This window comes from Motacilla alba, chromosome 7, assembly GCF_015832195.1.
Source record: "Motacilla alba alba isolate MOTALB_02 chromosome 7, Motacilla_alba_V1.0_pri, whole genome shotgun sequence".
NCBI classification, from domain to species: Eukaryota; Metazoa; Chordata; class Aves; order Passeriformes; family Motacillidae; genus Motacilla; species Motacilla alba.
In genome coordinates, this window is record NC_052022.1 from 28330490 (window position 1) to 28351842 (window position 21353).

The window sequence follows — 21353 nt, forward strand, 5'->3', positions numbered from 1 at the left end:
GTGTGAAGTAACCAGTGTGTCAGGAAAGCGCAGAACGGAGCTTTGACTCTTAGTGTGTTTCTCAAGGTGGTGAACAGTGATGCAAAGTCTTCTCAGTGAGCACTTGGTCCCACAGTGTACATGGGAGAGCTTGTAAATACCTCTGAGGTCCCTCTTGTTTTGCTAACAGTGTTGTAGAAGTCTCTTTGAAAACCTGGGATCAGTTTGAGAGAGGGAACTGTTCCTGGAACTGATGTTTTCCATTCAGTATTCTGGCTTAGTAGTGGAAGGATGTAAATGCATATTTGTAAGTTCGCTGCTGGTGCTGCAGCGCACAGTTTTTAGAAAACTATTTCTCATTTTGATAGTAGTAAATACTACAGCATTTTCTCTCTCATTAAAAGCATAACTGGTTGCTTCTGAACATTAGTTTTTCATTATCTGAGATCTAATTTATATGGGAAAAAAATAGTAATTATTCTAAATAACACAGTTCAGAAGTAGGTTGCAAGCTGGCTTGCACAGTGAAGAAGATGAAAAGCAAAACTTCAGTGTCCAAATTCGTAATGAAGTAGAAAGTTAATTTTTGTCTCTATTAACCTTCATTTCCTAACCTTGATATAGCCATCTTTAGCCTAAAAAGAGGAACTTGGTATGGCTACAGGGATTGCTTTGTCAGTGCTGTAGAACAAATTCGTTTAAGCAGTTCTAAGTCCTTAAATGCTGCACAGCACGTTTTCAGCTCTCCTGGCAGCCAGAACCCACTTCAGCTTCAATCTGAAGCCAACCAACAGAAAGTTACTGGCAAAATCCGTGTGGTGTTATTGGCGGGTGCCTGAAACTCTTGTCTGCCACCACGTCTTTTGTATTTGCTCATTATGTAAGGGCTTAAACTCGAGCATCTTTAGGCGGCATGCAAGGCTTAAAGGTGAGCAGTTCTTCATGCGGGAGATGCAAGTCACAGCTGGCTGTATCGCCCTCTGGAATTTCTGCTTCCTGTGTAATCACTTTTACTGTGCAGAAAACAGTGCTTTGGGCTGGGGGCAAATTGTGAATTCGTTTGGGTTTGCTAAGGTATTGTACTTTACAAGTCGCTTTTTATTGTTGGAGGTGTCTGTTGTGTGGGTAGCGCTGCCTTCACCAGGAAACCCCAGGGTGGGAGGTACCTGTCCTTGCTTCCGGCTTGGTATCACATTACAAAACAAATAACTGCTTGAGCAGTTAAACAAGAAGTTTAATTTCTTTTCTGCCCGTCAGTGTGGGTTAGCTCACAGTCAGCCTAGTAATCGATCATATTTTTTTGCATGAGTTTTAGAATTGCAGTGTTTGAATGTAACCTGCCCTTGTCCTGTTTAGCTGCACTCGGCAAGAGATTCAGAAGTTAGTGATGAGGATTGTTCACATAAACCTGATTTCTTATGAAACCAGGGTGAAAAACCAAGCCTGCACTGACATTGCAAAAAGTTGCTGTAGCTTCCTACCACTGATTGCATAAGCAGTGTCTTGGGAATTCAGAGTTTCAACCCACTGTCATGGAACATGAATGTCTCTCTTCCTTTGGAGTTACACACTGCCATTTTGTTATAATATTTAGATACTGTGATTTACAAAATTAAACAAAAACCAAAATCCCAACTCCCAGTATTCTGACAGTACAATTCTCATGGGTTGTGTGGATTTTTGTGTTTGACAATGCCCCAAGGAAGAACAGCATGTTAATTTTATGTTCCGTAAAAGTTTTTGAAAAGACAGTGAAGGGGGAAGTTTCTGTGGATGAACAGTTGATTGGTCTGTCAGGAAGTCATATAAGCACATCTTGGTGACACTCTTAGTTTAGTAATGGGAACTGCTGAAGGTTTTTTCATATAATTTTGAAAGCCTTTCCAAAGGGAGCAGCAGAAAGGAATGAGAACAGGACAGTGAGGTAAGTGAAGCTGGAAAGGCAGGATGATGAAGAAAGGGAAAAGACCAAAGGATGATCTGAAGATAAGCCCTGAATGAAGCTTAAATTTTCTTGTTCTCAGTGAAAGAATTTAACTCACACTCTCTATTGTGTTAATGAATCAAGATAATTAAAATATTGTAAATAATACACACACATAGATATATCTCATAGAATACAGATTTTATATATATATTAATTAAAAAATCATTAAAATAGTTTGCAAATTACCAATATACCAAAAACTTTGAAGGCCAGGGGAGAAAGAAAACAGCGATTAGCTGAGAGGAGATAGAGAAGAGCAGGGGAATGGAAGGAGTGTGGGGGCACAGAATTAAAGCTAAATCTACCTTTATGGTAGATGCAGCTGAGAGAAAACAATAAATGATTTTAATTAAAGATGCTTCTATTTCAGGGAAGCAATTAAGAGAGACTTTACAGGATATTTCTGATACAAAACTGAATTTAGTCTTGACCTTGTTCTGTAAAAAGTGTTTCCTTAAAATAGAAATTACACGTTAATACCTGTATCTTTGTATTATCTTATTTTTCTCTCAATGGTTACCTAATTGTAACATGATTAATCAAATATTGGTATGAGTTTATTTGCACTCATAAAAAGTTTTAAAATCTGTATCTTAGAAACTCAGAATTATAAACTAACCAACCTCTACGCAGGTGTTAAACCAAGATAGTAGTAAACAAGAATACATTTAATTAAGACAGTGCCTTATGACTCTAAGAGATTGACTTACTGGTGTAAGATTAATCCTCACCTAGCCCTTGGGATCAAAAGGATTTAGTTCTTTTCTCTTTGGGGATCCTAATCCTGTGAATCAGATGTGTGCTAGGTTAGGGGGTTACTTGTTGTTGAGTGCCAGCTGACAGGTACGATAGACCTTGAGCTGTTCCAGAGCCAGGCACTTTGTCAGACCACAAACCCAGCTCTGAAAAGGAAACAGAAAAAGCCTCAGAGGACCACGGGTTTGTTTTTTTGCTGAGCCATATTGAGGTGGTAACTGCTGTTGTTTAAACTCCGCTGCAGGTGACATCTCTGTAAAAATCAGCTAAGAGAATTCCCACGAGATCTGCAGTTTACCCGGAGGTAGCAGGTGGTACCTGACAGTCAGCCACATCCCTCTGCTCTCCAGGTCCAGCTGTCAGATCCTTGTGCTGAGATCCATGGCATTGGGAAGGGTTCCAGAGCCATTCCAGTGTATCAGGAATAGTTAGCATCACTCTCGTGCCCCGGTTTCTGCTTTCAGCTTCTCCTCTCCTGAGAATTGGTGGGGTTTTGACATGCCTCTTTTTTTTTTTTCCCCTGCCTGTATTATAAATCTGGATTTACTTTATGAATGTGCAGCTTTGATAGATACATAATTGCATTCATTTGTAGTTTGTTTCAAAGCTAGTTGAAGGTAATCACTGCTTAGAGTAAGTAACTGTCCATTCATTATGTCCAGTAATACTTACTTAAACAGTTTGTTTGATATTCCATTTTTAATTAGTTTTTTTTTTTAAGCCAAACCCAGTTCTTCATTCTGTATTCTTTGGAATTTACAGAATTCTAAAGAATTTACAGCCATAAATATAAAACCACATATGCCAGATCTTTTAAATGGCTGGATAGCCACTGTATTTTCCTGTTTGTAACACTATAAACAAGTGTTACAAGGTCTTTGTTTTCTTTTTAACTTTTGCAATAGAAAATAAAATTACCCAAGAAAACAGCCAGACGATACCCAGCATATGAGCTGTATCTCTATGGGGAAGGGAACTATGCTGAAGAAAACAAAAATCTCCTATTGACTGGAATTCCAGTTCTCTTTCTGCCTGGGAATGCTGGCAGTTACAAACAAGGTAAGTGTTTAGCTGAGTTACAGATTTGTTACAAACAAGCTCTCAGATTTGTGCATTTGGTAGTTTCCTGTATGAAATAATATCAGACAGAGTCATAGTGGTTGATCATATTAGAGTCTGTTTAATTCCAAACAGTCAAGATACATGATTTTTGTTTGAAATCACTCGAATGGTTAAGCTATAATATTTCTCTGGAGCAAGGCTTTTGAAAGCCAGAAACAGTACAGTTTATGCTCGGGCAGCACTGCACCCTTGCTGTACTTCTGATTGCAAACATCTAGTTGGTTTAGATTTCAACAATGTTTAGTGCAGTTAATGCTGAATAAAACACGACCTGAATTTGATTAGGAGAAACTGAACCATCTGTTGTCTGTGATGTAAAGGAATTACATGCTATAGAAATCAGCATCATCTAAGCTTGCCCTCTAGTTTCATTACTCCTACATCTCATATAGTGGTGTTTTTTCCTTGTCTTCCCATTTTACACATAGCCTCTTTTATTTACCCTCTTACATTTCTAGACTGCAAGTGAAAAGCAGTAATCATTTTTAAGCATTTTTATTTTTCTGAATACCAAAGCATAATGGTACTGTTTCAATGTTTACTTTGGTACCTGCTATTCCTTTCAGTCTGGGCTCGTCAGACTGTTATTTTTGTTCCCAAAAATGTGCTTTGAAACAGTAAATAACACTCTCATGAGTGGAAAGTGGATGTGTGTGGGGGGTGGAAAACCAGCATAGTCTGAGCCCTGATTTCTTACTGTGATAATTTTTCCTTATATTAGCACTAAACTTGATGAATAAATTACCTGATTTCAGAGAACCTTTAGAGAGCTGGGTTTTTTTGAGAACATACTTGCTTAGCTTATAACAATGTAAAATATTTTACCAATTAGTACTTTCAGAAAACCCATAGAGACTTCCAGGCACAATAGCATCCAAAGAAGATTACAAACATAATGATTTTGAGAGGTGCCATATGGACTTTTGTGATTGTGCATCAGATATTGCAAATCTGTGAATTAATGCTGTCTCTAAACACAGCAGTACATCACTATACAGGAAATAAAATGGTACTCCCAGGGCATTTTAGGAATCAAAAGGAAATATCTGAAGAACAAACTAACTAGGTGAGTAGAAGTACTCCATGCTATAGGAACAATAAATATTTTAGTAATGTTCTTTTTGGAATGGTTTTAGGGAGACTGGCAATACATCATGTGTGCATTATGCAAAACTTTTGTTAAAATGAATTCATATTAATTCCTACTTTGTTCAGAATTTATTGTGATATAACACAGTTTTTATTCTGATGCCTAGATGAGCAGAGAAAGTGTTGCTATTGTAATTTTCATAGTTTTTAAAAATCTATTTATATTTGATAAGCAATGAAGACAGATACTGCTGCCTTTGCTGGCCTTGTTATCTTTATAAAACCATTTAGGTTGGAAAGGACCTTTAAGATCATGGAATGCAAGCATTAATCCAGCCAGGCCCATCACCAAGCCATGTCCCTGAATGCCACATCTACACAGGTTTTAAATGCCTCCAGGGATAGCAACTCCACCACTACCTTGGGCAGCAAGTTCCAATGTCTGACTGTTGTCTTATATACATATATTTAACAGGAATTTTATACTATCATCTCTTTCTTACAAGTTTCACACCTATTCAGTGTTTTCTGGTGAGCAGCTCCTCTGAGCACATCCTTCTCTCACCAGGTAACCGGCTGACTCCAGTTCCCTTCCTGCGTTGGGGCATGTCCTTTTAACAAACCAACCCACTCTTTTATAGCTCTTGTGGTTCTTACTAGTTATAGCTGTGGCTTGTTGAAGTTAGGCCTTCTCCTCATTTTGATATTAGCCCAGCTGCAACTCCTTAGGGGTAAGATTACTTTCTATACCAACTCTATTGTATCCCCACATCTGACCACCCTTTTGGGGAAGAAACATTTCCTAAGATCCAATATAAATGTCCCCTGGTGCAACTTGAGGCCGTTTCCTCTTGTCCTTTCACTTGAAAGAAGAGGCTCACTCACAACCCACCTTCAGTTTTTGATGTGTCAGAGGCATTTTTGAAATAATAATCCATCATCTTTCAGGTGCACTAAAGTGAAATTTGTAAAATGTACAAAATTCAGACTTTGAGTGAAAGACAATCTGAGAAGAAGGATTCTGCTGTTCTCTCAGCCTGTACTCTAGGAGAATCTTGCTCCTCTGTGCTGGGTTTGGGCAGACCTTTATGACCATCATTTGTTGTTTTATATAGGCACTTTTGGGACTTTCTCTTTTGTTTTCTGCTTCTACTACCATGCTTTCTTATTTGAAGCTGTTATTGTTCCCATCCTGCATTGTCTCCATGGAAACTTGGAGACAATTCTGCACACAAAAAGCTGTATTGAACAGTAGCCAGGGTTAGATAGGGAAGACAGGTCAGAAGCAAGACCCTGTAAAGTGAACATTTTCTCACTTGAGGTTTTAGGTGGACAAGTGTCCTTTAGGGTTTGGTTTTGCAGTCCCCCAAGCTTCTCTTAGTGGTATTTGGGAGTGTTGTCTTAGAGTTGATGGCCTTCAGAGGAGTTTTAGAAAAGCATAGCAGTAGGACTTCCTCTGCAGTTGGAATCAAGAATGCCTTCTTCTCCTGGTGGCACTAAGAAGGTGCAGATGAGATCAGAAAAGCAGCCCTAAGGTGGAGGAACATGATCCATGTATAAATTTATTCCTGACATAAGATACCTCTGTTGTCAGCAGTAAGCTGAAAAGAAATGGTTTGGTTTAGAATGTATTTTATAAATTACTTGAGGTGAACAATGGATTTAATATATTTGTTTCTCAATTGATTATGTATTTATGTGTTTTTCAGCTAAAGTGATGCTAAGCAGTGACTGTTGGACTTTTCTGATTGATGTGGTTTCTTTTTCTAGTACGTTCTCTTGGCTCCATTGCACTTAGAAAAGCAGAAGATGTTGACTTCAAGTATCATTTTAATTTCTTCAGTGTCAACTTTAATGAGGAGTTGGTTGCATTGTATGGTGGTAGCCTGCAACGACAGACCAAGTTTGTGCATGAGTGCATAAAAGTAATTCTGAAGTTGTACAAGGTAAGTAGTGACACGTGCTGAGTAATGCACTTCCTTTGGGAATGGAATTCTGGGCTGCTTTTCCTGCTGCAAAACTGAGGAGTGATGAGTAGGGGAGGGAGACTTTATAATGTGTCTAGATATTAGAAGATAAAAATGCAATAGAGAATTACTTTTCTTCAACGGATTTTTAGTACTTTTGACAATCCTAGAGCTTTAAGGAGGTTCTGTGTTGTGTTTCTAAATAAATACTTCTGTGCACAATGGATGTCTTGTCCTAGTAGAGATGTAAACTTCTGTAGCTTACTAAAATATTCATATAGCATTGCCTTACATTAAGTTTTCTCTGGGAAGAGAAAACTTTTCTCTGGGAAAGTTCTTTGATGTCCTCTGTTCCTAAAAGTTTCAGAAATTAAAATCAGCTTAAGTTTACTACGCTTACACAGGCTACACAGTATTTCCTTTTGAGCTGGATACTTCATATTAAGCGCATTTTCATGAGATAGCAAGTACATTTTTATTCAATTTGTAAGCTTGTTAGGTTGATGCTAATTCATGTTGTCCTTGAAGACCATAAGTTAATTTGGGGGGGGGGGGGTTTGTTGAAATCTACAGCTAATAAGAGTAGTTCAATGTCCAATCTGTTTCTCTGTTTCTGATGTGTCCGACTGCTCTTTGCTGAAGGATCGAGATTTTGCACCGAGCAGTGTAGCAATAGTTGGCCATTCCATGGGTGGTCTTGTTGCAAGAGCATTGCTCACTCTGAAGAATTTTAAGCCTGAACTTATAAACCTGCTCATTACACAAGCCACACCTCACGTTGCACCTGTAATGCCTTTAGACAAATATCTTACTGGTGAGTATTGCATTTGTCTAATTACCTGGTATTTCTTTATTGATCCTCTCAAGCTTTGGTGGGGAGATTCTTGCAAATCAACAGCAAAATGTACTGCTTTGTTTACTGTAATGAATCTCTTCCTTTGTTACTCAGGTAGCTGAGGGTGCCAAGATACTCAGAGAAAGTCAAGTGTCATATAGAATGGATTATGTGAACTTGAGTTTCTGTACAAGGCCTGGAGCTCTCAATAATTAGCAATTTAATAAGTTGCAGGGCATGTTACTAAATTTGTAAGCTTTCCAGTGAATGACGTATTTTCTTTCTTTTTTTCCTCCTCTTTTGAAACTTGACCTCTGTAATGACTTTTATCTTTATCGAATGAGATAGCGTTAGTTCTGTAAAAGGTGATAAATTTAATGGTTTTCATACCCAAAAGTGAGAATATAAATATAGATGTAATTACGTATTTTAAATATTTACAAAAAAGATCATATTTTCCCTCACCTAAATAAGTGTGGCATAAAAATGAAGTATAATCATTACAAATGTACTATACACTTCCTGAAAAGCTAGATTTGGTTAAACTATACTGATTAAATATGTGTTTAGTGCTATTTGTGCTGCTACATGTAGATACTGAAGGAATTGGTGAAGGAGAGGGAACAGACATTAATTTTCATTGTTCTCTGTGACACCCAAGAGGAATGAATTATCTTTAGCTTCTGGATTTGATTTATTGTGCTTGTATTAATTCTCCATCCTACAGTTGATTTCAATGCAATGTTTCTTCCTTACTGACTGTTTCTGGACTTCAAGTAAATCTGTGTCTGTCCTTCAAATAAACCTATGGATTGCTACTCTAACAATATATGTGCTCAACTGATAAAGAAAATGTATCTGTCTTTCCTAACTGCTACCTCTTTGGGTTAAAACAATAATTTTCCTCTTACATGAATCAAAAGTGATAATCAGAGCTCAGATGTCTCCCAGGGGGCTTACAGCAATTTTTAGTTAATGTTTATATAGCTTTTTTTTATATATCAAATAGGCTTATGGGAAAATGGTGATTGATTTTAATATATTTTATAGATTTTTATACAGCTGTAAACAATCACTGGATTCTAAAGGCCCAAGATTTAAGAAATTTAACTACCCTTTCTGTGGCGGGAGGATTCAGAGATTACCAAGTTCGTTCAGGACTGGCTTTTCTACCAAGATTGAGTCAACATGACAGTGCCTTATCTGTTGTGGTAAAAAAGCAAACTGTTTGTTTTGGTTTTGCATGGAACTGTGTTAGATAGTTATTAATGTAATGCATGTATCAGTGTCTGTATGGGCAGCATAGTGTCAATAAATGTGAAAATACTGCATGTTCAAACACTAGATGGGTACTGTATGGCTATAAAATAGAAAATAGATGATGTAGTCTAAATGAGCCGCCGCTGGAGGAGTATGTGTGGCATTGATTGGAATCATCTATCACTTGGTACTGCTTCTTCTTACCACCTGCTTGCACTTCTTCAGTTCCAGAACTCAGGTTGTATTTCCCCGTGTTTTTGCAAGAGATGTGTGTATGGAGAAAGGTGAATGTGTAGTAAAAAGTAGAGTGTTCTATTATAAAGGAGAGCTCTGGCGTAGCACCTTCTTTTTGTATTTGTTGTTTTTTCAAAGAGTTTAGGAATAGAAAGGATGTAGAGGATAATCAATAATAATTTTCTGCTTTTTGAGGCATCTACCCTTTCAAAATTAATCAAGGGTCACCAGGAAGTATTTAGGTTTGTTGTTCTATCCCCTCTCCATCAACTTGTTCCCTACATGGACAATGGAGAAGCTGGAAAACACTCACAAGGAGGTGGAAAATTTGTAATTTCTAACTGCCATTTTCTGCAGAAGCCAGTTTTTTAATGCCTTTCTTCTGACATCTCCTAAAATGTTATATTTAATAGCTGTCATTCCCTTGGTGTTTACTTCCCTGTATGTTGTACAGAAAGCTGTCTATAAATAGGCTCAGCTCAGCTCCTGCTAGGCTAAGAGGATTAACTCTGTGTTCCCTTTGTCCTAGTAACCCTTCTCTGCATCTGCTCTACTTTCATTTCTCTTGAGTGTTGGTGATCAGAATTTGGCATGAGGTTTCCTGAGTAGTGGTACCAGTTCTTTCTGGTTTTTGTTTGGTTTGTTTTGGAGATTGTATTGTGATTGTTGTTGTTCAGTTTGTTTTTTTCTTCCCAATGATGCATTAATAGTTCATAGTTTATTTGATTCATGTTGAGCAATAGGTTGATGAGCTCCATTTGTGGCAGGTTTTTTTGATAGTGTTAGTCCCTAAAATGTAATACATGAAATCCATTTAAGCAAGTAATAGCTTCAGACAGACCAGGTGTTTCTTGGTGGTGTTCTGATGGTTCTTGCTGTTGAGGACGCCCTTGGTTTCTCAACAACAGCTTTCACTGGCATGCTGCTATTCTCATGTGCCAGGATCAGTTATTAAAATAGTAAGATTAGTCATAGAAGCAGTCTTTGAAGAAACTTTTGGTAAGTTTCCTCCACTCCATTTTCTGCCCTTTCACCATTAGTCTCTGCTATCTAACACAGATAGTTTGGTAATTTTGTTTTATCATTTCCATCTTGCACATGCTTCAGTGCTTGCAAGATGGGTGACTGAAGAAGTCTTTCTGTTGTACTCTAAGCCCTGAAATTCTCATGATAAATGCGGTTCTTTTTAATAATTGTGCAGATGTGTTTAATAAGGAGGGGAAGGTTTTCCATATAATTTTACAATGTTGAGTACTAACAAAAGCTTAACCGTTTTCTTCACCCGAACAGAGCTCAGCTGTGCCTAGAGCTTGGGCCTCAACTGACCATCTCTCCATAGTGTGGTAAGATAATGGAACAAAGGTTAATTGACTGACTGTGCATAGCTCTCTCCTCCACTGTTATCACTTTCTACCATAATTTAACTTCAGTTTAATATTATGGTGAAGTCTTTTCTGACCAATTTTATCTCCCTAGACCTTGCCTTTCTTGATTTAATTTTAGTTATTCTGTCTTCTAGGTGCAAAGAACTGATCCTGGCTACCATTAGAGCTTTTTTTGATCTCATAGATGAAAACACAAGGCAGGTCTGTATATGTGATATCTGTATATTTACCCATCACACTTTGTTCTTCCATCCCAGAATGTTTAATCAGGAGAAATATCTCCCTATTTTACAGAAAGCTCTTTTTTGATTATTCTAAGTCACGCTGAGAAGCTTCCATTTTGTACCAGTCACTGAGAAATCCCTTTGTGTTGTTTGATCAAAGAGTCAGAAATAAGGTGTTAGCTGCATTTTCATTTTTGACTGCTTGAGCTGTGGGCTGAGCATTTCTTCCACAATGCAGCAGGTTCAGTTGACCTTGCACCAGGATAAACAAATTTTGTTGGATCTGTAGCTGTGAATTTAACCTCTCGATGTGTACATAAGAGCAGAGCCCAAGACACAGAAGAGAAAGGATTTCAGGTGTTCCTTCTGAGGCTGTTTGGGACAGACTTCACTAGTTTTTTATGTGTTCTTATTTTAATGTGTGATTTAGAGAGACAAAAAGAGCAGTGCAGTTGTTCTGCAGCACTGACTGTGCTAGAGGGTTAAACTTTTCAGAAATGAGTTGTAGAAACAGAAATCTCTTTCCACAGTTTTGGAAAGTGGAATAGATAAAAATTTGTCCTGGAAGGCTTATTTGTAAAAACCAAACCGATGAAAAACCCAAAAATCCCAGCCAAAATCCCAAACAAAAGTGAATCCCAGTGTGGCTATACAGCTGGATATGAGAGCTTAGATTAGCCTACTGTGAGAATTTTTTTTAAGCTCTGGCCTAAGTGTCATTTCAGGAAGAATGCATGTGTGTCTGTAAAGAAAGTTTAATGGAATGGTTTCCTGGGGTTATGAGTAGGTGAGAATGTAAAACTCCTGAAAGTTTTGGCTGTGCTTCATAATGTGTAGATTTTCTGTATTGCAGTGATTGATTATTGATGGCGCTTCAGAGCATTGAATTCAGAACAGAAAGGGCTCCATCACTTCTAACAATCTCTCCTGCCTTTTCCCCACAAAACAAAATTGCTAGCTGTGATCATGAGGTGATCTTAAATCACACTCATCTGTAAAACATTGATAATGTGCTCTTGTTTTAGATAACTGACAATCCAAAGAAGAGAATGTCTGTACTGAATCACCACTTTGTGAGACACCCTGCAAAGATGTATGAGGAAAATCCTGAAGCTTTTACACACCTCACAGGTGAGCAGCGGTTTTCTTTTGAATAGGATTCAGTGGTACTGCTTTGTTAATGGTTAATCTTCTCACTAACTTCAGAGTACCCTTTGTCCTCCTTCAGACAAACTAAAACAATATACAGGTTATGGGCCCATGCAATCTGCTTTTATTTGGTTTTTGGTATTAAATTGCTTAACAAGGGTGGGTGCAAAAATCTGTCATTTTATATAGCTCAGATTCTGAGGAGTCATATTTACACCAGGTTGTCCTGTAGAAAATCTCAGAAACTGGGAGCTGCTGCATGTCAAAAGGGCAGTCTTATCTACAGTGGTTGCAAGAGGGATTGGATGGGTGTTGCAGAGCCGTTGTGGTGGTTTTGTGCTGCTCATGGAAATCCTGAATATTCAGACTTCCTCCATCACTCACTTTTTCCCATGAGATGGCAGGGTGAAATGAACCGTTCACTAAGGGTTTCCTTGTAAAGTTCCTTCCTAAGGATGCAGAGTTAAAAGTGAGAGATTCTGACTGCATGGAGTCTTAAGGACTAAACACAGCTTTTGTAGGGTCAAGCTTTATTTTGCTGAAGTGAGCTGAACTGTTTCATACAAACCATTTTATTTCAGGAATGTTCTCAGTGTAAGACACTGTAGAAGTACCAATGTAGCTTGTACTTTGGTGTCCAGTTTTGGGCACCCTCTTACATGAAAGCATTTATGCATTGGCATCTCCTGAAATGAGTGTGGAGCAAAAAACCACCAAAATGGGCAGTTCCTGGGGCATAGGAAATGGGGGAAGGAGGCTGAGTGAACTGAGGATTTTCACCCTAAATAAAATGCTAAGGGGGGGATCATGTTGCTTTTTTCAGCTTCCTAAGAAGAATTGGAGAGAAGATGAAATTAGATTTTTATCAGAGGTTTACAATGATAGCACAATTGGCAGTAGAAGTCGTGTTGTACCAAAGGCATTCTCGTTTGGTATTAGGAAAAAAATTTCACCAGGAAGTTGGTCAAACACTAGAACAGGTGCCCAGAGAGGTTGTGAAACTGATGGTTTGGGAGGGTTGCCTTTTTTTGGGTCAGTTTTTATCAATAAGAAAAATTGGTTAAAATTTGATTTCATGTTTCTGTCTTTCTATTCATGGTGACCTCTTGACGTTTAGTTGGATTTCTGTCATGAATTTGTTACTTTCCTTAAATGGAAGAAAGATACAACCTCTTTGCATGACAATTGGCATTGCTTGTACTCTGATGCCTTCATTATTGTCTTACTCTTTTCCCTAGCCATATCTTTAAACTGCTCCTGTTTTTTATGTGTTATTTACTTTGCTGATGTTCTTCTGCACAAGTTTCTGTATTAGCTTTCTAAAAGGATGACAGCAACAAAGATTGGGGCTGTTCCTAATGTTGCCTCATCATTATTCACTCACCCTGTAATTACATGATTATAATTTGGTTTATTTGTTTTGTTGCCTTTATTTTGTTTCAAGATCCACAGGGTTTTTATTTTGCCATTAGTATTTAGTAACAGGATCCTAGGGCTTTATTGTTTCCTGTGTAACTGATGATAACTGTTGCATGTAATTGTAAGCAGCAGCAATCCTCACTGTTGATTAAAGCACATAAGGTTTATATCCATATATATAGATAGGAGATAAGACCTTGATGTTCACTAAAATACAAGGTTTTGGATGTAAGGATAACTGTTCCTGCGGTGCAGCATACTGAAATATTTATTTTTAGGAGCTTTCAGTTGGATTACAGTCAAAGCCTCAAAATGGACTTACTCAGTTTACAATGTAAGTAATATTTTTCCCCATTGTGTGTTTATGTTTTTGTTTTGGCTGTTTTGTTGGGAGGGGTTGTGGTTTGTTTTTTTTTACTAATGAGTTTGGGTTTTTTTTTTTTAGGATTCTGATGGAAAATATTTCGCATTTCCTCTTGCTAGCCACAGAAAATCATTCAGTCATGTTTTCTGTGAAAATAGTATGTTGGTGAGAAAATACTTCTTTAATGTCTGGAGTTCATTTATAAAGATGTGTTTTTTTAATTTCCATTTGCTGCAGTCTTAAGACAGTTAATGAGCAGCTGTTGAAATTGCTGCTATCCATTTACAGTCACAGCCTAATGCATGTCAGAGGTACTACCTGTTTTAGCATGCCACACTTAGTATTCAAGATCTGAAACCTTCAATGGCACCTGAACCTCAGATGTTTTCTTCCCGACTCTTCTGGTTAGCTCTACATTACTGTGTCCTTTAATTTAGTGCAGTTCTGTATTGATAGTTTTGAAGGAAGAAGTTGTTTTTAGTGCTGCTGTGTTTTTGCCGTAATTCTAATTTGGGAAAGCTGTTTATAGGTTTGCTTTACCAAAATAAAATTTAAGTGAGCCTGAAAGGCTGCAGAGATCTTTCACTAAGGAGAGAAAGTGAATGGAAGACACATGAGGAGACAGCACCATCTCAGTTGTCTCCTATGAAAGGAAACACCATAATGTGCATTTCTTGTATTTTTAGCTTGAGACACATACATTCAGCCAATTTTTTTTTCAATTTTATACAAGAATGAACCTAATTTGGCAAACTGAAGACGGATAAATACACTTTTCAGACTCATGTATTTTACATTAGTGGCAAGAAAATTGAGATGCTTTCCCGTTTCATCCTGCCTGTCCCTGTTGCCACTCCTCCCCTTGCCAAAGATGGCATTCATGTCACCATTGTGAGCAGCAGTTGTCTGTGTTTGGTGCTTTTGTAACTGTCCTTCTCGGTGGCACCTTCAGTGTTTGCATGGATGTTGTGATCTTAGCTGTGCTTTGGTAGGGTAGCTTTTGCCCTTGTTATCATGTCTGAAACACAGGCCCAGTACACCTGGAGAGGAGGGAGGTACAAAACAAACAAAGGTCTGAGAGCTGCATCACGGTGCTGTTGCTTCAGAACACTTAAATTCTCAAGGGACGAAGCAGTAGAACATTAAATATCCAAAGTATTCCTCTACTGCTTAGAAGAGTACCTTGAGATGTTTCTTTTAGTTAGAAGATATTAAATATTATATGTAAGGTGGATATTTTAAAAAGAGAATTTATGAAAGCATGTTTGCTTAACTTTGTTTATTCATATAAAGTGTGGCAAATTGAAGTTATTTAAAACGGTTCCTAGAATCCCCCACCATTCACTCTAAAGCTTCACCTTTCTGTCCTTGCAATTATAATTGCAAGATTATGATATCAGTCCTTTAATTACCATCAGTTTTAAACCTTGCATTGTCTGAAGTAGTCAGTATTTTTAATATATTTATAAATGCAATCACACCTAGGTAATGTAGTATTTTATGGTATTGATTTAACAGGACACGAATAGCTGGATTTATGGGTGCATGAACACTAATTCATCAATGTGGTGAGTATGAGCAATTCCTGTTCTTTATTCAGATGGGTTTTGTGAGACTGTGTTTGAATTTCAAGTGTATAAATTATCGTTGGTAGGAAGGGATTGGGAATTAAAATCGTTATTGTAAATAATTCATGCTTTCTGTATCACCAGGAAAACAGGAAAGAATAGCTTTCTTAAAATAGGTGACATTCTTCTTCAGGGAGCTGTGGTTTTGACCTTCATAGCAAGAGCTGGAGAGGGACCTTTCACAAGGGCTGAGGTGGCAGAACAAGGGGTAGTGGCTTTAAACTGGCAGGGCAGGTTTAGGTTGGATATTAGGGAGTTGTTACTGTGGGGGTGGTGAGGCATTGGAGCAGCTCCCCCATAGGGGCTGTGGGTGTCCCATCCCTGGAGATGTTCCAGGCCAGCTTGGATGGGGTCCTGAGTAACCTGGTCTAGTAGAGGGGGTCCCTGTCCACGGCAGAGCTGTTGGAACTAGATGGTTTTTAATGTCCTTTTCAACCCAAACCAATCTGTCATTCTGTTTCTTTGGAATCCTATGACAAAAGACATCAAATGTCACACAGAGCCTTCAAAGGAGTAGATTAAAGCATCTCTTTCTTTCTTACTTTAAATTTGCTACTGTCATATGAAAAGTATTTGGAAGGGTGTGTGGTTTAGTGGTTATTTGTTATGACAGTCATTACACAATACATTTAAAACATTGTCTTAGCTTAAATTTGTAAAATAAACTCAAATTCAATCTACCCTTCAAATCAGGGAAAGCTTCCAAGCAAAATTGAACTAGCGGAGTTTTTATCTGTTCTGGCATCACTGAGGTGTACAGCTGGAGTCTTGCCTCCAGCAGATAGCCAAATGCCACAATTACTTTTTCCTGATCCAAGAAGTTGGCTGTTACTCCTTTGTAGAACCTTTGATCAGCATGAAGTGCATGTTACTAGTTCAGCACTGCTACTTAAACCTCATCTAACAATAGTGGGTTGGCTGTGGACTGTCCTGAGGTCATGAACACTATTTAGAGAAACAGAAGTGTTCTGGTATTCAGACAATCAAAACCTGAAGTGACCAAATGGATATGTTGCAGTTCAGTGTGTGAACACATTTTAGAACTGCTGCAAGCTCCTTAACAGCTAATAATTGTTTTTATTTATATGATGTATTTTAGATGTTTTTGTAGGAAAATTTGTGGTTTTGATGTTTAACAGATGCTAATAAAACTGCACGATAATTCAATGCTAGTGTAGTTTTAGCTCATTAAGTCTTCATTTTGTGTCTGAGCTGCCTGTAATACGTGCTGCAGGTTTTTTGTAGGAGAGAGTTGGAGCTTTGCTTGGCTTGGTTTTGCACAAATAAGATTTGCACTCCCTGAAATTACTGCAGTGGGATAAATTACTGTGGTAGCAGTACTCCCAAATTTCTTCTCAATTTAAAATGTTAATTCAGAGATAGAGAGAGAAGCTGGTATATTAATCCACTGCCATAATGCTGGGCCTGCATAATGAATATGCTCATCCTTTAATGTGCATGCATTTTTACAGCCTGGAAGCTGCTGATTTATCCTGGAGAGCTGAGTTACTTCCAACCACCAAGGTAAGTGTGTACCTAACCTGTAGGAGGGAGAGGTGCTTCACGGGGGTTGTTGCAAGTCATAGAGGAAGGAGCTGTTCTGTTTGGAGCATTGGGACAGATTGTATTTCACAGGAAGAGAGTACAAGAGGTAGACAACTAGGAACTGGCAAGGGGCAAGCGAAGGGGCTTGCTCAGTAATGGCTTTGCTATTTCTTTCTTTTTTCCTTTGTTTCTAAGGTTGTAATGCTGAAACTTCTGGACTATCCTTCTTTGTCCCACATTGTCATTCAGGTACCACCTGCAGTTGGCAATAAGGTAAAAAAATATGACATTCAGAAATTGCTTGCTTAAGTGTATTCATAACTTTCAGGTGCTATGAGAGGAGGAAAAGGAAGTATATTTAATATGTGCTAAGTTACTTTGAGAAACCATAGACCCACAGTGTAGTGTGGTTTGATAGTAGCTTCTGTAAGCTCAGAAACACTTTGATAAAACAGCAAACAACAAGGCAATGAATAGCACTTGAAACGTGTACAAAGACACAGTTCTCAAATCAGTTCTTAGAGTTCTTGTTGGAGATTCTAATGGTAATCTTCCTTGTTCTTAATACTCTGATTGTTTTCCTGAATGTTCATACCTTTGAACAGTCATTTCTCTTACCCAGGTTAGCAGAGAATACAGATAACCGAAGGCAGCACACCTGGACTCTGGGAAGCATAGGTCAGATAGCTCTGCTAGCTCTTAAACCACAAATGATGTAGTAGACTGAGCTGTGCAGAGTTTAACAGTTTGAATCTCACAAATGAGATGGATATCTTTGCATCAAGGGCTCTCAGGATCCCAGTAAGAGGGACATTTGAAGGCTTGGTGTGTTACCCATCTGGATCTGGCAGACCTTTCCAGTTAGTCCTGGAAATGGCAGAGTACTTTCCAGTCTAATCAGATTCCAGTCTAATCATTGCTTTCTGTGACACAAATACAGACTCTGAGTCTGTGGTATATTAATCCACGAGCCAAGAAATTATTCACAGCACAAGTGAGTGTGATGTTCTTCTCTGAGTATATCTTCAGATAGTTGTGACAGAGGCACCTTACAGTAAAATTAGTAATGCACAATGTTCAGGGTAAGCAAAGATCGAGGAGAGATCACTTGGGAAATGCAGTTTGGCAAGTACAAAGGCTTTCTGGTCTTGTGCTTTGGTTTAGATCTGTTTTTAATGTCCTCAATTGCAGTATACTTTGGGCTGTGAATTCTTCAAAGAGGATTCCAGAACAGTCCAGCTCCCTGTAACACATCTTTTTTCATTTGGTAAGTATAGCATATTGCTTTTGGAAAAAATGGAAAACTAACCTTTGGATAATAAATTTGCCTAAAAATGTCAGGTCAGGAGGTTTTTGGGGGTTGTTTCTCACTAAAGCTAACACTGCTTTTGTTAGTAACAAAGAAATAAGAAATGTGGGGGTTTAGACTTACAGATATGAAAGTATGTAACTCTCCTGGAAAAGAAATAATCTGAATATGTAGTGAGTTCTCAGATAATTTTATCTAATAAGTGAAAATATTGTATCTTTTCCAGGGTTTTCTTCAAGCAAAATTCTATTAAATTCAACTGGATTGCTTTACAATGTACAGCTCCAGCACTTCAACCAAGTAAGAATGCTACTTAAGTTTTTAAGGTAATGTAACCACTGTTTTTCTGGAGAAAAGTGAGTGAATTCTATTTTTTTTGTGTGTTCTAGATATATCAAGCTTTCAAAATTTATATAGACAGTCACTGCCAGTCACTCAAAGGTAAATAGAAGTCTTCTAAAGTACAAATTTATAAAAAAAATTGTTGAAAATTTGTAGAAACTAAAGTCTTCTCATGCAGTGGAGTTTAGGCAATGCTGCTATGGTCTGTTCAAATGTGTCTGCTAATATCTCTCACTTCCCACTTTAAGAAGGATGGATCACTGCAAATGAGGAATTAGTCTTCTAATGTTTGTTTTTCTTATTTCCCAGCAAATGGAAGTTGAATTTTCATTAGGATTCTGCCTTATATTGGAAGTTTTTCTCAAGAAAAGCACATTTGCCTAGGATTTTTATTTGCTGATAATGGGACTCATATTTGAATGTTGAGCTACATAAGCTTAAACAGGATGGGTTGCTAAAGGACCCTGTTTCAAAAAAAAGAAAGTGATAAATTTTATTAGACTGCGGTTTTGTTTCATACTGAAAAGCAGAACTCCTCTCATAACTGTTCTTTATTTAAACATTGATGTCTCACTGTCTTGTCCTGTAACAGCCTGAGTTTAACCATGTAGTTTTTGTTTGCTGCTAACTGCTCTGATCTGCATTGCAATGTCAATTGCAATGTAACTGCAAGCCCGGAGATACTGTGTAGTGATCTGTGTGCCACCTTTGTTTTACTGGCCCTGTAGTTTTTAGAGACAGCTGCCACATCTGGTTCTTAGTTAAGTTTATATTTTTTAATGCTGTTCCATTTCAGAAAGAAAACCAAGTGTTTACAGACTTCATATCCCCTGGTCATATGAAGACTCAATAACTGTAGCAAAGTAAGGACTTTAACAATTAATAACTTCTAGATATGTTTTTTGAAGACTATTTGCATCCTCTTGTGGTAATATTTCTGATGTGAGACAGTTTCTCCAGTCTTAAGTGTTTGGCTTCTGCATCTTTTCCTCATTTACCTTTCTGCCTTTGTGGACAAGGTTGTTTTGACTTTTTCTAGAATAAGAATACCTACTAATTGTTTGCTTAATGGTTCTCACTAATTTTCTTGTAAAAGAAGTCAGATTTGCTGGTCCGAAATTCTCAGGATAATCATTGGCCTTCTCATGAGTGGAGAGCAGTGGCTGCTCTGGATGCTGGCTTCCTCCTGGAAGCCAGGTTTGGATTACACAGCAGCCCTATGATTGCTTCAGCAGCATAGTCCTGACAAAAATCAAGCTATACAGCTTGAAATATATTTGTCACTTATGAAGTTGAACAACCTGACTGTATTTCAGATGGTAGGAAAACTGTATTTCTAGTTTATTTTAGAAGTCTTAAGGATACCTCACAATTTCAGCCCCCTGTGTTTTCCAGCAGCTTCATGCTTGCAGGAAACTGAATTGTATTTTGAGGATGTGTTCTTTCCCTTCCTGGCACTCAGCATATTTGCATGCTCTATCAGGCAGTGTGTTCACTGAACTTGTCTGCTTTCCTTAGTGCCATGTCCCAGGATAGTTCGGAGGAGAGGGAATTGAGGATGTTACGTAGTTCTTTGTGACAGGATGAACAAGTTCCATTTTGCTCCCAGCTTGAGGTGACACTTGGTGTGGTAGATCTGCTTTATGTGCACTTGTTGAAGACTGAGCCATGTTTGCTTTTTCTGCTTGGTTATAAGGACAGCAGTGACCATGTAAGTTGCTGTTTCAGAGTTCCATCTCTTGCTGAGATTTCTGCCAAACTGCACACTGCTCAGCCTCACAGTGACAGCAGCCTTCCAGAGTTAAACATCTACTCTTCCCCAGACTGTCAGTATGAAGTGAGTACAACAGTTTTATTTTATAGCTAGTTTGCATTACTGGATAATTTTTGCATAATTCAGTCTTTTAAACCATAGGTAATTAATCTAAATAAATACTAAGCAAATCTGCAGGTGGGCTGTTTGGCCTTTTTTGCATCTAGTGTGTGTTACAAGTATTTTGCAACAGCTGAGTTAGTACTGAAAGTTGGGCTCTAAAACTTTAAAGCATTTGCTTTTAATTGTCAATAGTAAGGTGTTGTACATTTTAGTTGTAGGATTGCTGTATTCTAGAACTTTAGTTTACTTCTTAAAAATTAAAGTATTATTTACTTATGCTTACCATTGTATGAAACAATATATATTTTTTTTCAAGGTAATTCTGAAGACATCACTTCTACAGGTTCTTGGGCAAGTAAGAACACCTAATACTAAATTGGTTTTTCTATGGCAGTAGCATCTATAGAAATGTTTACTTCCTCCCTTCCCTACTGCGGCACTTCGGGTTCCTTCTTAATGCCAAGAGGAGCACTATTCAGTGATCATTTTGCAACCTTTTCCCTTGGCAAGGATCCCTCGCGGATGAATGTCAGGCCCTGGTCCTTAGAGGAGCAGAAAAGCTCTCTGGCTCTAAAGAGCTGCTGTAAATGTGGAGTATGTGACTTTGTGGTGAGCTCGATATCTGTAGGTCACTTTAACTTTCTTGCCTGATGAGTCAGTGCTGTTAAAACTTTAAAATACATTTGGCATCAATTAAGTTGGGAGAAAAAGTCCAAGTAGGTCCATATGCTCCTTTTCAACAAATCTTCTTTGGTTATCAATGAAGAATACGTTTCGACATGGGGATCAGTAAAAATAGACTGGCCATCTGCAGTTCTCTGCATCTAAAGAGTAATTAATTTGCAAGCACCTAAGTGTAGTGCTAGAATAAAACTGGTAAGGT

General features: G+C 38.0%; 1 protein-coding gene across 4 annotated transcripts in view; it reads left to right on the forward strand.

The window, feature by feature from the left end:
• The window catches only part of PGAP1 (post-GPI attachment to proteins inositol deacylase 1), a 38010-nt gene that overhangs the window by 795 nt on the left and 15862 nt on the right, over positions 1 to 21353 (forward strand). For 3 of the 4 annotated variants that reach the window (XM_038142611.1, XM_038142610.1, XM_038142609.1), the window contains exons 2-19: positions 3628 to 3781; positions 6704 to 6879; positions 7543 to 7714; positions 8786 to 8946; positions 10520 to 10572; positions 10749 to 10815; positions 11864 to 11969; positions 13685 to 13740; positions 13852 to 13935; positions 15289 to 15338; positions 16871 to 16922; positions 17139 to 17216; positions 18135 to 18210; positions 18479 to 18552; positions 18642 to 18693; positions 19391 to 19457; positions 20323 to 20431; positions 20787 to 20825. In XM_038142611.1, the coding sequence (XP_037998539.1) occupies positions 3628 to 3781; positions 6704 to 6879; positions 7543 to 7714; positions 8786 to 8946; positions 10520 to 10572; positions 10749 to 10815; positions 11864 to 11969; positions 13685 to 13740; positions 13852 to 13935; positions 15289 to 15338; positions 16871 to 16922; positions 17139 to 17216; positions 18135 to 18210; positions 18479 to 18552; positions 18642 to 18693; positions 19391 to 19457; positions 20323 to 20431; positions 20787 to 20825 (1626 nt within the window). Of the gene's footprint in view, positions 1 to 3627; positions 3782 to 6703; positions 6880 to 7542; positions 7715 to 8785; positions 8947 to 10519; positions 10573 to 10742; positions 10816 to 11863; positions 11970 to 13684; positions 13741 to 13851; positions 13936 to 15288; positions 15339 to 16870; positions 16923 to 17138; positions 17217 to 18134; positions 18211 to 18478; positions 18553 to 18641; positions 18694 to 19390; positions 19458 to 20322; positions 20432 to 20786; positions 20826 to 21353 lie in introns of those variants that run through there. The other variant, XM_038142612.1, reaches the window with a different exon arrangement.